General features: G+C 52.1%; 1 protein-coding gene across 1 annotated transcript in view; it reads left to right on the top strand.

The window, feature by feature from the left end:
- Slc38a8 (solute carrier family 38 member 8) overlaps positions 1-12,246 on the top strand; it is a 19,975-nt gene extending 7,729 nt beyond the window's left edge. Inside the window, exons 5-10 of the mRNA XM_028753835.1 lie at positions 1,687-1,744; positions 5,834-5,948; positions 6,918-7,065; positions 7,377-7,585; positions 10,441-10,492; positions 12,153-12,246. Coding sequence (XP_028609668.1) covers positions 1,687-1,744; positions 5,834-5,948; positions 6,918-7,065; positions 7,377-7,585; positions 10,441-10,492; positions 12,153-12,246 — 676 coding nt within the window. The remainder of the gene's footprint in view (positions 1-1,686; positions 1,745-5,833; positions 5,949-6,917; positions 7,066-7,376; positions 7,586-10,440; positions 10,493-12,152) is intronic.
- The last annotated feature ends 305 nt before the right edge of the window (positions 12,247-12,551 follow it).

The raw sequence follows: 12,551 nt of genomic DNA, 5'->3' as shown, positions 1-12,551 counted from the left end.
CATCCCAGGCTGGAGAGCATCCCAGGCTGGAGAGCATCCCAGGCTGGGGAGTATCCCCAGCAGGTAATATGATGTAGTCTGATGCCAGGTATGTGGGCATCTGCTCTTGGGGTCAGGAACAGCTCAGCGCACGTAAGTAAGTATACAGTCACCACTGTTGGAATTTTCAATCATGATTGAGCCGGGGTCCATCTTGTATCATAATCCACAGTGATATGGTTGTCCTGGTCTGGGGCTACAAAGTGAAGCCTGAGAGCTAGAGTGAGGTACAGGCTGAACCAGAGGGGCTTGCAGACATCCGCTAGATGCCCGGTGGCTGCTCAGCTGTGTGTGCTTGCAGTCTTGGGGAGCTAAGGGAGGAAGCGCAGAGTTGTGGCGATGTATAGAGTATATATCATTGGAGACTGTGGGTGCTGACGTCTACACTGCTGCTCTGTGGAGCTGTGACACTGAGGACGGAGGAGGAAGGAGTTGGAAGAACCTGGGTGGGTGGGGTTTTAAGAAAGGTGGGTTTCCTGGGGCTCCTGTGACAAGTCCCTACAAACTAAGGAGCTCAGACAGTTAGGAGTTTTCCCCCCAGCTCTAGAGCACACGTGTGTCTCCCTCACAATGCTGAGATCAGAGATCCGGTTCATATGCTCAGTCAGACCATGGCAGAAGTGGGTCCATTTTGTCTGGAGTCTCAGGGAAAGCCTCTTGCTTTTCCTGCCTTCAGCAGGTTCTCACAGTCCTGGAACTATGGCCCTACATCCTCTGAAGGCTCCCATGTGGTAGCTCTGATCTGCTCCCTAGTCATGGCTCCCCTGTCACAGCTATGCTGGGGCTCTGGTTGCACACTGTGGTTGCAGTGTGGCACACTGGACTCACCTCCATGATCTGATGCACTACTCGTCCTAAACTTTAGCCTTATCTGCAAAGTCCCTTTTGCCCAGGGAATGTGTTTGCAGAGTCCTGGATACTATCAGGATACACATTTTGGGGGGGTGAGGGGCAGGGGCAGAGCTATTAACTCTTTCACAGCCAAAAAATGCTGCTGTTGATACTTCCCTGTGCTGTGTATCCCTGTGGGTGTCAGAGACAGGTGTGGAGAGCTGTTTAGCCAACAGGGCCCACCAGACAGGAGCCAGGGGAGGGGAGACTTGTTCCCTGAGGTGATGTGGACGCAGGACCCACTAACCTTTCATTTGGGGAGATGTGTTGGACACTGGTGGCATGTACCCTAGGATCCCACAACTTCAAATAGGCAGCCTCTAGAGGAAAGTTGGGGGTTGGGGGTCTGTTTTGCCGCTGCCTTGCCCAAACTTCACCCACACAGGCAGTGTCCTGTCACCAAATGTCCACAAAGATGTATTTAGAAAGTGAGACATTGAACTAGCTTCCTTCCTTCTGGCCCTGGAGCATGCTCACAGACTCAGCCCTTTAAAACACACCCTGGCCGGGCAGTCGTGGCACACGCCTTTAATCCCAGCACTTGGGAGGCAGAGGCAGGCGGATTTCTGAGTTCCAGGACAGCCTGGGCTACACAGAGAAACCCTGTCTCGAAAAACCAAATAAATAAATAAATAAATAAATGAATAAATCACACCCTGCAGCCACACTGTCATATTTCCCTCGTTCCGTTTAAGACAGATGCTCTGAAGCTTAGGGTTGTTTCTAGCTCCTTAATGAGCATCTGTCTGTTCACAGCCCGTCTCCCTGGACCTCTGTATTTAGCGTCTTCCCCACCATCTGCTTTGGATTCCAGGTACGTTCAGAAAGTGACATTTTCAGGCTTCTGAGCTCTCTGGAGAGCTTGAATCACACATGGTACCCTGGGGGGGGGGGTTCCCGGGGGGGGCGGGGGGGGGGGTGGGGGAGAAGTCTGAAGAAGTCTTGCTTGGCTCTCTCAGTGCTCAGCCTTACCTACGGGCTATCTTCCAGAGGCTGGGACATCTTGGCCACCTAGAGGGGGTGTGGACTGTCCTTGAGTTTCTCCCCCACACCCCAGTACCAGCAGCATCTTGTTGGTTGGGTGTGGAATCCAGAGAAGGGGTGGGGTTCCTGGAACATGCCTCTATGAAGAGTGATCACAGAACCCCTACCAGACCTGGGGACAGAGCCACCCACATATGCTTGCACGTATGCTTGCAGAATAGAGAGAAGAAAGATCCTGCCTTCTGAGGCTTTACTGCCTAGAGGGTCTGGGGAGAAGACAGGTGACCTAGTGACAGGACGGGACCAGACAGGCAGAGATATTGGTAGATTATTACTGGAACAAAGCCACCATTTTATGTAGAACCAGTTAGGTCCCCCCACCCTTATGGATCCCCGGCTAATTTGGTCCACTAGGGCGGTGGGAACAGAGATGTCGTCACAGGACTTGGGGAAGGGGAAGGGAGAATTGGAAGCTGTGTGATAATACACAGAATGAATGACCACACCGGGACCAGCTATCAGGAGGCAGATCAACTTTACTCTGAGTGATTCAAGGCTTATAACGTTCTGGGGGACTGAGGGTAGGGACATCCAGGACGGGCAAAGGTCATTGGCTTGGGGTACCTGGAATGCCTCATAGGCATGGAGAAGCATTTCAGGAATCTCTTGTGCTGGCTGAACAGGTTTTATCAGAAAAAAGGAAATTGGTCCTGTAATCTAATTGAGGCTTTGTGATATTCCTCAGGTAGAGGCTTAGAGTTCCCCAGACAAGGTCAGAGAAGGAGAAGCCCCTCTAATGAAGGGAGTCTCCCATATTGCACTGAGCCCAAAGGCTATCCGGTCATGGTGGACTTCCACCTTAATTAGCAGAGTTTTCCCACAGAACCCAGCAGAGGGTGAGTGAGGGACACAACAAGGATGGTTGGGTAGCCTCAGGGCCTTTGTGCCTCCCACCCTCACCCTGCCAGTCTGTTCTCCAGCTTGCATTTGGTTTCAGAGCTGTTTTTGTTAAGTCCCTGCCTGCAGCAGGGCCATTTCTCAGCCTGTAACGACTCACTGCCACTTCTGGGGGTAGGTGACTGGCTCACAAGAAGCTCTCATGCTTTTTGAAAGCTTGCACGGAGCTGATTTTTCTCTGAGCTCTTGCCTGGGTATGGTCAACATGGAGTGGCGGGCAGCCTGTGTAAGCCCCCTTCCGAATGCTCACAGACCTCACCTTGACCTCAGCTCCCTCCTCATGTTCTCCTAGCAACCAAGCTGTGGTTTCCAGGGTTTCCAGGGCTGCTGTGCTGGGGAACAGGAAGGACAGTGTGTGGGGGTGGGGGTGGGGCTCAGGCCAGGGGTGGATCCAGGAGTCTGAGGAGATGCAGGAAGATGCAGGAAGATGCAGGAAGATGCAGGCTTGGGCTGTGAGAAAATACAGGCAGCAAGGCTTGAGGCTGTCAGGGCTTCTGACAGGATCCAAACGCACCACCGTTCTCTGAACACTTTAGAAATAGGGCACCCTGCATCCCAGCCTGAACTGGATCAGTGAAAGGCCTAGAAAGCAGAGGGCTGGGGACTGTGTTTCCTGTCATCCTGGCCATCCAGAACCCCCTGGTCTTGTTTTAAACAGACTTACTGAGGGTCAGCTCCCCTCATACAACTGCCCTTCTAAAGTGCCTGTGGAACTTGAATAGTTAGTGGCTCCTCCTCCTCTTCCTCCTCCTCTTCTTCCTTCTCTTCCTCCTTTTCTTCTTTCTCCTCTTCCTCTTCTTCCTCTTCTCCCTCTTCTTCCTCTTCCTCCTTCTCCTCTTCCTCCTTCTCCTCTTCTTCCTCCTCTTCTTCCTCCTTTTCTTCTTTCTCCTCTTCCTCTTCTTCCTCCTCTCCCTCCTCTCCCTCCTCTCCCTCCTCTCCCTCCTCTCCCTCCTCCTCCTGCTCCTCCTTCTCCTCCCAGCATGGCTCCTGTCTGAGGATCTTCCTGCCCTGGTGGTTTGCAGCCCTCTCTGTGCGATGCTTCCCTCTTGTTGCCTGGGCCTTGGATGTCCCTGCACACCTCATTTCTTTTGACTTTGTTCTTCATTTCTTTGGTTGGTTTTCGTTTTTCGACACAGGGTTTTCCCTGTGCAGCCCTGGCCGTCCTGGAACTCTTGCTCTGTAGGCCAGGCTGGCCTCACACTCAGAGATCCTCCTGACTCTGCTTCCCAAGTTTAAAGGCGTGAGCTACCCTTGTAAAAGCCAAGTGACCTTCAGTTGTGTGAATTGAGGCCGTCACACTATCTGGCTCACGTGTGTCCCCTCTCCTGTGCATTGACTGAGGTCCGGAAGGTCTGACTCCACTTGCTGTCCCCAGATGCTGTCTTCGACCAGGCACACAGAGAAGGCAAGCTCCCAGATGTGTCTGTGCCCTTGAACATATTCATGCTGTACTGAGGTTTGGCTGCATTGCTCCCTGCAAAGCTGAGGCTCTGAGTCCCTCAACTGGGGCATTGTCTATAGTTCCCTAAAGCACAACCTGTGACAGGGTCAAGATGCAAGGTCCCTTCCAGAGCCACAGAGCTGTTAAGTGGCCCTGCAGGATCCACTGGCTGTCCTGACAGGTACACAGAAGTGCTTGCCTCCAGCCCAGGGGCTCAAAGATGCCCAGGATAGACAGGGAGGGTACACCACTGCCCCTGGTTTGTAGGTCAGGGTTACTGTGTCTGTGCTGTACCTGGGTTGGGCCAGGAGGATGAAGGCTGTGCGTGTGCTCCAGGTCTCCTGGGAACACTGTGGCCTCTCCGCCTCACGCCAGGTAGGAACCAAGCATGGGCTATGGGAGGGCTGGTGGAGCTGGAGATTCTTGTTTGTCAGCCTTTGACCACCCATGGAGTCAGGAGGCTTTTGTGTGTTCCCCAGGCATGGGTCTGAGCTGGGGGTGGTGACTTTGTAGCTGAGCGAGGCTGAAGAGACAGAGGCAGGGACACTCATGGTGAGGTGCTGGAGCCATGTGGGAGGATGAGGAGAAGGGTGTCACTGTGATAGGATGAGTCCTGATCTCCATCTCTGCCCTGTGGGCTGCTTAGAGCCTGCTGGTGAGGTCCCAGGGCCAGGGCTGTGCCAGACAAGGAAAGGCAAATTGCAATGGCTGTGACTACGTCATCGTGTTATAGGATATAACTTAACATTGTTTTACTTGCTTGTGTATTCCTGTGTGTGCATGTGTGTACGCGCGTGTACGTGATGGTAATGTTCGAGGTCAAAGGACAAGTTGTGGGTTCTGGGAATCAACCAGGGGCAACAGATTTGGTGGTAGGCTCCTTCTCATGCTGAGCCATCCTGCTCTGACCCAGACCTTGTTTCGGTTTGAAGAGTAAATCACAAGGGTCGGGTAGCCCCACACAACCACCCTAGAGGGCTTTCATTACCTTCTCCATCTTAACACCCACTCCTCCCACTGCCGTCCTGGCCTCTGTTATTACAGATGCGGGGTCCCAGCAGCTTGATGGTGTCCCAGAGGCATCTGATAGCATTTGGGGCTATTTGGAGTTTTTAACATACGTGGGAATTCAGCAGTCCAGGCAGAGATTGCTGCTTGATGCCCTCCAACACACAGGCCGACCTTCATTGCAGGAATGATCCCCTTTTCAAGTGCCAATAACACCGATGCTAGCGCCCCCAGTCCCTGCTGCCGATGTTTGTCTTGTGATCTGAACTTCAGGCTCCTCCCTTGCTTAACAATCTTTCCTTCAGCCTTGTCTTTTATGAAATTCTTCTGTGCTGAAATGAGGCGGGAGAGGTGTCAAGCTCAGTCCTTTTGAGAGCTGTCTAATATTCCACTCGTCGAGTGTCCTGACATTGGCCTCTGCTGTTGGTGGACACTCAGACACTTCCCAGATTTGAGGTGTAGCACCTCCGTGGTCATCCCTGAATGGTCCGAGCTGCGGGTTCTGTCTTCCAGTGTCACGAGGCCGCTGTCTCTATCTACTGCAGCATGCAGAACCAGAGCCTCTCCCACTGGACCCTGGTCTCTGTGTTATCCTTGCTGGCCTGCTGCCTTGTCTACACGCTGACAGGTAGGGCCTGGGGTGGGGGATACCCCAGAGGAGAGGGACTAGCCATGGAAATAAATGGGACAATGCTTTGTGCTGTCAACAGCTTTGCTCATTTAATCCTTGGTGTCTGGTAGGAAAAGGTTACAGATGGGGAAACTGAGGGTCAGGGAGCGTCTGTGGCTTTTCCAAGGTCTCACAGTTAGATATACATAGTTGAGACTCATGCCACACTGAGTGTCCCAAAGCCCCTGTTCTCAGGGAGACGCCTCCCCTGCTGTTCTGAGGTGTGGTTAACACAGATGTGCGGACTCTGAGTGCTCACAAACTTTGTGAGGTTGGCAGAGGTCCTCGGAGGTGGTAAAAGTGTGGTCCAGAAAGTGGCCATGAGAGGCCCATGGTCGGCAGTGTGTGTGGACTCAGACTTGGGTCACAGTACAGCTGACTTTTAGTGGCTACTGTCTGATGGCTTTCCCTGCTTTCGTCTATGGGAGCCTCTGACTTGGAAGGCTTTGGGCTCCATGAAGCTGCTATGCAGTCTTAGACTCACTCCTACAGTCACCTGAGGGACTTGACAGGGTCCAGTCAGCTGTGTGATTGTAGAGAATCAGGGATAGTCTAGGCCTTAGCTTTCCCTTCTGGAAGGTGGGTGTGCTACCAGCTGCTTCCTGGGCTACTATTGCCTGGAGCTCGGTGACAAGGGAACTACATGTCTATTGCCCAGGGCTCTGGGTGCTTCTAGTCAATGATCCTTATCTTAGCCCTGGCCTGAGCCATTAGCAACCAACTAGTCTGCAGGAGTGTTTAGGATGCAGAATAAGGAACCCTTCCAGAACTTTCCAACTATACCAAAAGAAAGGGGGTTATGGGGGGAAGTGTGTGTGTGTGTGTGTGTATGTATGTGTGTGTGTGTGTGTGTGTGTGTGTGTGGTGGGAGTGGGGTGGGGAATCTCTTCTCATTGAAGATGCCTGCCCCGTCTTTCCCACTTGCAGGGGTTTATGGCTTCCTGACCTTCGGGACTGAAGTTTCTGCGGATATCTTAATGTCGTACCCAGGCAATGACACAGCCATCATTGTAGCACGTGTTCTCTTTGCGGTCTCCATCGTGACTGTCTACCCCATCGTGCTGTTCCTGGGGAGGTGAGTCTGTTCGGCTCAGTGCAGCACGGGTTGCGTTCTCTGTGTGTGGGGTGTGTAAGTGTGCACGGTGGGGTTGTAGTCACCTCCAAGGGACAGAGAGAGGGACGCAGGCACGATGAGTTTAGGTGTTGTCCAGCAAGTAAGTATCGGAACTGGCCCAGGAACCTTGATTCCTTTACCCCTGTCCTGCAGACCCTGGGGGACACACAGGGCTGGGTGTGGAGCAGACCCTGCCCTGTGCAGCACTCGTGGAAGGCAGGAGGTCAGTAGCCTCGGGCGCCGGCTGAGCACTGGTATCTATGTATCTACAGGTCAGTGATGCAGGACTTTTGGAAAAAGAGCTACTTGGCCACATGGGGGTCCCCAGTGCTGGCTGACCCCTCAGGGCCATGGGTTCGGCTCCCACTGACCTTCCTGTGGGTGGCGGTGACACTCGCCATGGCTCTGTTCCTACCAGACCTCAGCGAGATCATTGGCATTATCGGAGGCATCAGCTCCTTCTTCATCTTCATTTTCCCAGGTGAGGGGAAGCTGCCCCTAGCATCCAGCAAAAGGCCTTGGTCTACGGCACCGTTCTCAACCTGTGGGTCTCGACCTGTCTGGTAACCAAAAATATTTACGTTATGATTCATGACAGAAAAATTACGCCGGGCAGTGTTGGCGCACGCCTTTAATCCCCAGCACTTGGGAGGCAGAGGCAGGCGGATTTCTGAGTTCCAGGCCAGCCTGGTCTACAGAGTGAGTTCCAGGACAGCCAGGACTACACAGAGAAACCCTGTCTCGAAAAACAAAAACAAAAACAAAAACAAAAAAAAAAAAAAAAAAAGAAAAGAAAAATTACAATTGTGAGGTAGCAACAAAAACAATCTTATGGTCGGGGGTCACCACAACACGAGGGACTGGATTAGAGGGTTGCAGCTTCAGGAAAGTTGAGGACCACTGCTCTTCAGGATCTGGAGGTAGGACCCTTGTGGAATGAGGGCCTGGGTTACGGAGCCATGTACAGGCTGAGCTTTCCAGACCTTTCCTGTCTCCACAACCCTAGGTGGATGTACTGTGTCATCCCATCCCACAGATGGAAAGACAGAGACCCAGGCACCAAGGCACACCCAGCCTGTGACAGAGTGACAGGCTACCTGGTCCGTTGTCAATCCCTCCCACTGTAGGATGTTTGGCTATTTTAAAATACTGTCTGTGTGAAACTTATAAGGCCCACACTACAAGAGAACATTCCATGAGAATCTTCTTGGACTCTCAGATTTGGAAGTAGGTACCATGCTCTGCCGTGAGGCTTTCTGAGGAAGCCTTCCCAGTGGACATGAGTGGAGGCGGTAAGTTCCAGAGGACATGGCAAGTGTATTTTCCAGATGGGAAACCCAGCAGGGGTTAAGACTGGAGAAATACTTCAGAGCTGTTGTCAGTCTTCAGCATACAATAGGGGCCTAGGCACACAGTAGGTGCTCAGCACACAGTAGTTCTCCCATGTGTATCTGATGCAATTCTACTATGGGGAGATCTGTACTAGACAGATATTGAACTTGGGGGATCATGGCCAGATGTTCCTGATGCCCAACCCAGGTTGTCTCTGGGACAGTCGTAACACTTCGGGGTGTGGCTCCTCTGTCTGCACGTAGAAGCCAGGCGGGAAACTGTCTGTTTACCGTGGTTTTGGGTACAGTGTGATGATTTCATGGTGCCTGGCTCTTTCAATTCCCTGGTCTGAGACTACCTCTTTTAACTCTGGCTCAGGTCCCAGGGGAGCCTTTTCAAAGCTCCAGCTCTTGCCTGTGCCCAAGTGAACTGCCCGGGGAGGGTCAGCGTGGGGCAGCTCTGTGGGAGCTCCAGGCAGGACTGGCAGGCTTTGAAGCTGAACAGAACTAATGCAGTGCTGGAGGTGGGACCCAGGACTGCATGGCAGGCCAGCGTTCTACGGCGAACGCACAGTTCCAGATATACTATATGTATATGCATGTGTATATGTGTGTATATGCATGTATGTGTATGCATGATTGTATATTTGTGTATGTGTGATTGTGTGTGTATGTGTGTATGTGTACATGTATATTATGTGGGTGTATGTGTGTATGTGTATATGTGTGTATGCATGTATGTGTGTAGGTGTGTATGTGTGTATATGTATGCATGTATGTGTGTAGGTGTGTATGTGTGATTATGTATGTATGTGTGTTTGTGTGTTTGTGTATGCGTATGTATGTGTATATGTATGGATATGTATGTGTATATGTATGTATGTATGTGTGTATGTATGTGTTATTGTGTGTGTGTGTGTATGTGTGTATGTGTTTGTATGTGTGTATATTCTGGCTCAGGTCCCAGGGAACCTTTTCAAAGCACCAGCTCATGCCTGTGCCCAATTGAACTGCCCGGGGAGGGTCAGTGTGGGACAGTTCTATGGGAGCTCCAGGCAGAACTGCTAGGCAGTGTGTGTATGTGTGTATGCATTTATGTGTATGTGTGTGTATGCATGCGTGTATGTGTTTGTGTGTGTATGTGTTGGGGGGAAGGGCTGACAGGGCCTCTCACTGGCATGGAACTCATCCTGGAGACTAGACTGCCAGCAATCTGCCTGTGCCACACACCTGCCCCCACCCTCTTTGCACATACTGTGTGTGTGTATGCACGTGCATATATGTGTGTGCATGCAAGTGGAGCCCCAGATCGACACCGGCTGTCTTCATCAGTTGCTTTCCATCCTCTGCGCTTGCTGAACCCGAAGCTTGCCATTTCAGCTACTCCAGCTAGCCCACTGCGCCAGCCATGTGTCTGGATCGCAGGCAGGCCACCACAGCGCCGGGGTTAGAATTCTAGGGAGCTGAGCTATGGTCCTCCAGCTTGTGTGGCAAATGTGTTACCCACTGAGCTATGTCCCCAGCCTCTAAACATACTAAAAGGAGGAGAAGAGGAGGGAGTGGAAGAGGAGAGGGGGGAGGGGAGAGGAAGTTGAACAATAGTAGCCCTTGCCGGTCATCCCAAGAGGTAGGCTGAGATGGGGATGGAGAATCCGAGGCCAGCCTGGGCTGTGTAGCAAGACCGTATCTGAAAGAAATGAAAGAAAAGGAACCAGGAGCAGCTACAGGTCCACAAGTGCATCCCAGGCCTGGGTGCCAACCACGTTCCTGCCCCTGGAAGGCAGATGCTGAGAGACGATGCTGTTCAGCCAAATTATTTTAGGGGTGTTTAGCTGGATTCCCTCACTGGCCTCACTAGCTCCAAGCTGGCCTCCTAACCATCAGGCCATACCACCTTTCCAAATGTATCAATCTTCCACTGGGGACCTGAGGATTGTGGGACACTGGCAGCTCTCTGCACCCCCGGCTAAGGGAGAGCCAGGGTGACCTTGTGCCTTCTTTGCAGGTTTGTGTCTCATCTGTGCTGTGGACACGGAGCCCATAGGACCAAGAGTCAAGTGAGTGTCTGTGAGATGAGGGTGGCACCTCAGACATACTGAGGGGCTGGGAGCTCGAAGGATATGTGCTCCCAGGCCTGGGAAACTATGGGGTGGGTATGGCCTGCAGGGGAACAGCACAGATCTCCACCAGCCTTCACCAGTGTGCCTGGGGACATTTAGTGGTACAAATGTACCTGGGTGCTCTGGAAGCGGGCCTGAGATCAGCCAATGGCAGGGCTGTGTTTTACCCTCCAAACACCCACCATTCAACTGCTTAGGAAGACACTTGTTCATGGGCTCAGGCCCCAGCACCCTACACTTGATCAGACCCGCAGACCCTAAGACCCCGCTGCAGAAGGCCCTGGTCCCATATAAGCATGCAATGTGCGATACCACTCAGCCCATTTCAGATGCCCTTGGCTTGCATAGCCATGGATGTGTGGGTACCTGCTCCAGGCCTGTGCTCAGACCTGTTCTTCAGCCTCCATGAGCCCAAAGTCTGTTTTTCCAAGGGAGCAGATATGGATCAGACCCCTCTTGTCCTGACAGGAGTTGCTCTGGACTTCTCTATGCTAACTGACTTGTCCCTACTGGCTAGTTCCTGGAGCAGGCTATTGGAATCTTGTCATGGCCAAGCCCACCACAGATCATTCCTGGGCTTTCAAGATGATTTTCTGAAACTACCCTCTATCCTTCCCGCCTGTGGGCAAGTGGCTTTGTGTCCTGTGGGCTTCTGGTGGTGCTAATGCTATTCAGTCAGAGATGGCCATCTTTGGGGACAGTTCCTCCTGGCCCTGGTTAATGCTACAGGGATGTCTCTGGAGGCCCTGCCACTTGCTGGTCCATTGATCGCCTATTAAGAAAATGTCCTACAGGCTTGCCTATAGCCTTATGGATCTTACACAGATATTTTATTGATTGAGGCTCTCTCTCTAAGTGACTGTCTGTCCTGATGGCTCCAGACTTCTCTGGTCCTATACCCTAGCTGACTGCTTTCCTGATTGTGTGTGGCTCAGGGCTTGGTGCTTCTCCCTCACTTGGGGCTGTTCCAGTACATGCTGCAGGGAAGAGAGCTTAAACCTGTTCTTCTCCCTCCCCATTTCTTTTCTTTGATAAAGTAAGGAAGGACGAGGCACTGCAGCGAGGGACATTGTTTTCCATGCTGTTCTTCTGATAAAAGAGAAAAGGGGATGTCCTACTTAAAGTAGCTGTCACCATGATGAATCATAACCAAAAGCAACTTGGAGAGGGAAGTTATATTTCCAGATCACAATCCATCATTGAAACAAGTCAGGACAGGAACTCAAATAAGGCAGGAAACTGGAGGCAGGAACTGATGCAGAGGCCATGGAGGGGTGCTGCTTACTTGCTTGCTCAGTCTGTTTCTTATAGAACCCAGGGCCACCAGCCCAGGGACAGAACCACCGAAAGCAGACCGGACCAGAACCTTTGCCATCAACCATCAACCAGCAATTAAGGAAATGCCCAGCATGTTTGCCTTCAGGCTGATCTTATGGAGGCGTGTTCTCAGTTGAGGTCTCCTCCTCTTGGATGATTTTAGCTTGTGCTAAGTTGACATAAAGCTGTCCAGCATGGGGAATTTTGTCTATCTCAATGACACGCCTGGCCTGCTAGCAGTATCTAACAGTGCGTACAACCCACGTGTGTTGCTTTGTAGGTGCTGCCTGGAGGCCTGGGGCATCCTCTCCGTGCTGGTGGGCACCTTCATCTTTGGGCAGAGCACAGCTGTGGCCATGGTAGAGCTGCTCTGATGTGGGCAGACACCATCACTCCTGCATCTGGCCTGAAGACCCCTACAGGTTCTTGCCATCACAAAGGTGCTGCCCCATCTGTTGAGCTCTGCTTTCCTACGACTCATGGGACCCTGGTGAGGAAGGACTGCTGTGACAAGTGACTGTCACGTGGTGACTCGGGACAATAGAAGCCCATGCTACTAAAAGCTGTACTGTGAGCTAGAGAGTGTTGGGCCACTCTGCTTCAGAAGGTTCTGGAATGCTCCTCCCACTGTCCTCCACTGGTGGGGTTGCAGGAGCTCCTTAGTGTTATTGGCTTGTAC

Source organism: Grammomys surdaster, unplaced genomic scaffold, assembly GCF_004785775.1.
Source record: "Grammomys surdaster isolate TR1022 unplaced genomic scaffold, NIH_TR_1.0 128, whole genome shotgun sequence".
NCBI classification, from domain to species: domain Eukaryota; kingdom Metazoa; phylum Chordata; class Mammalia; order Rodentia; family Muridae; genus Grammomys; species Grammomys surdaster.
Note: the sequence above shows the minus strand (reverse complement) of the source record. Positions and strands in the feature narration are given on the sequence as shown.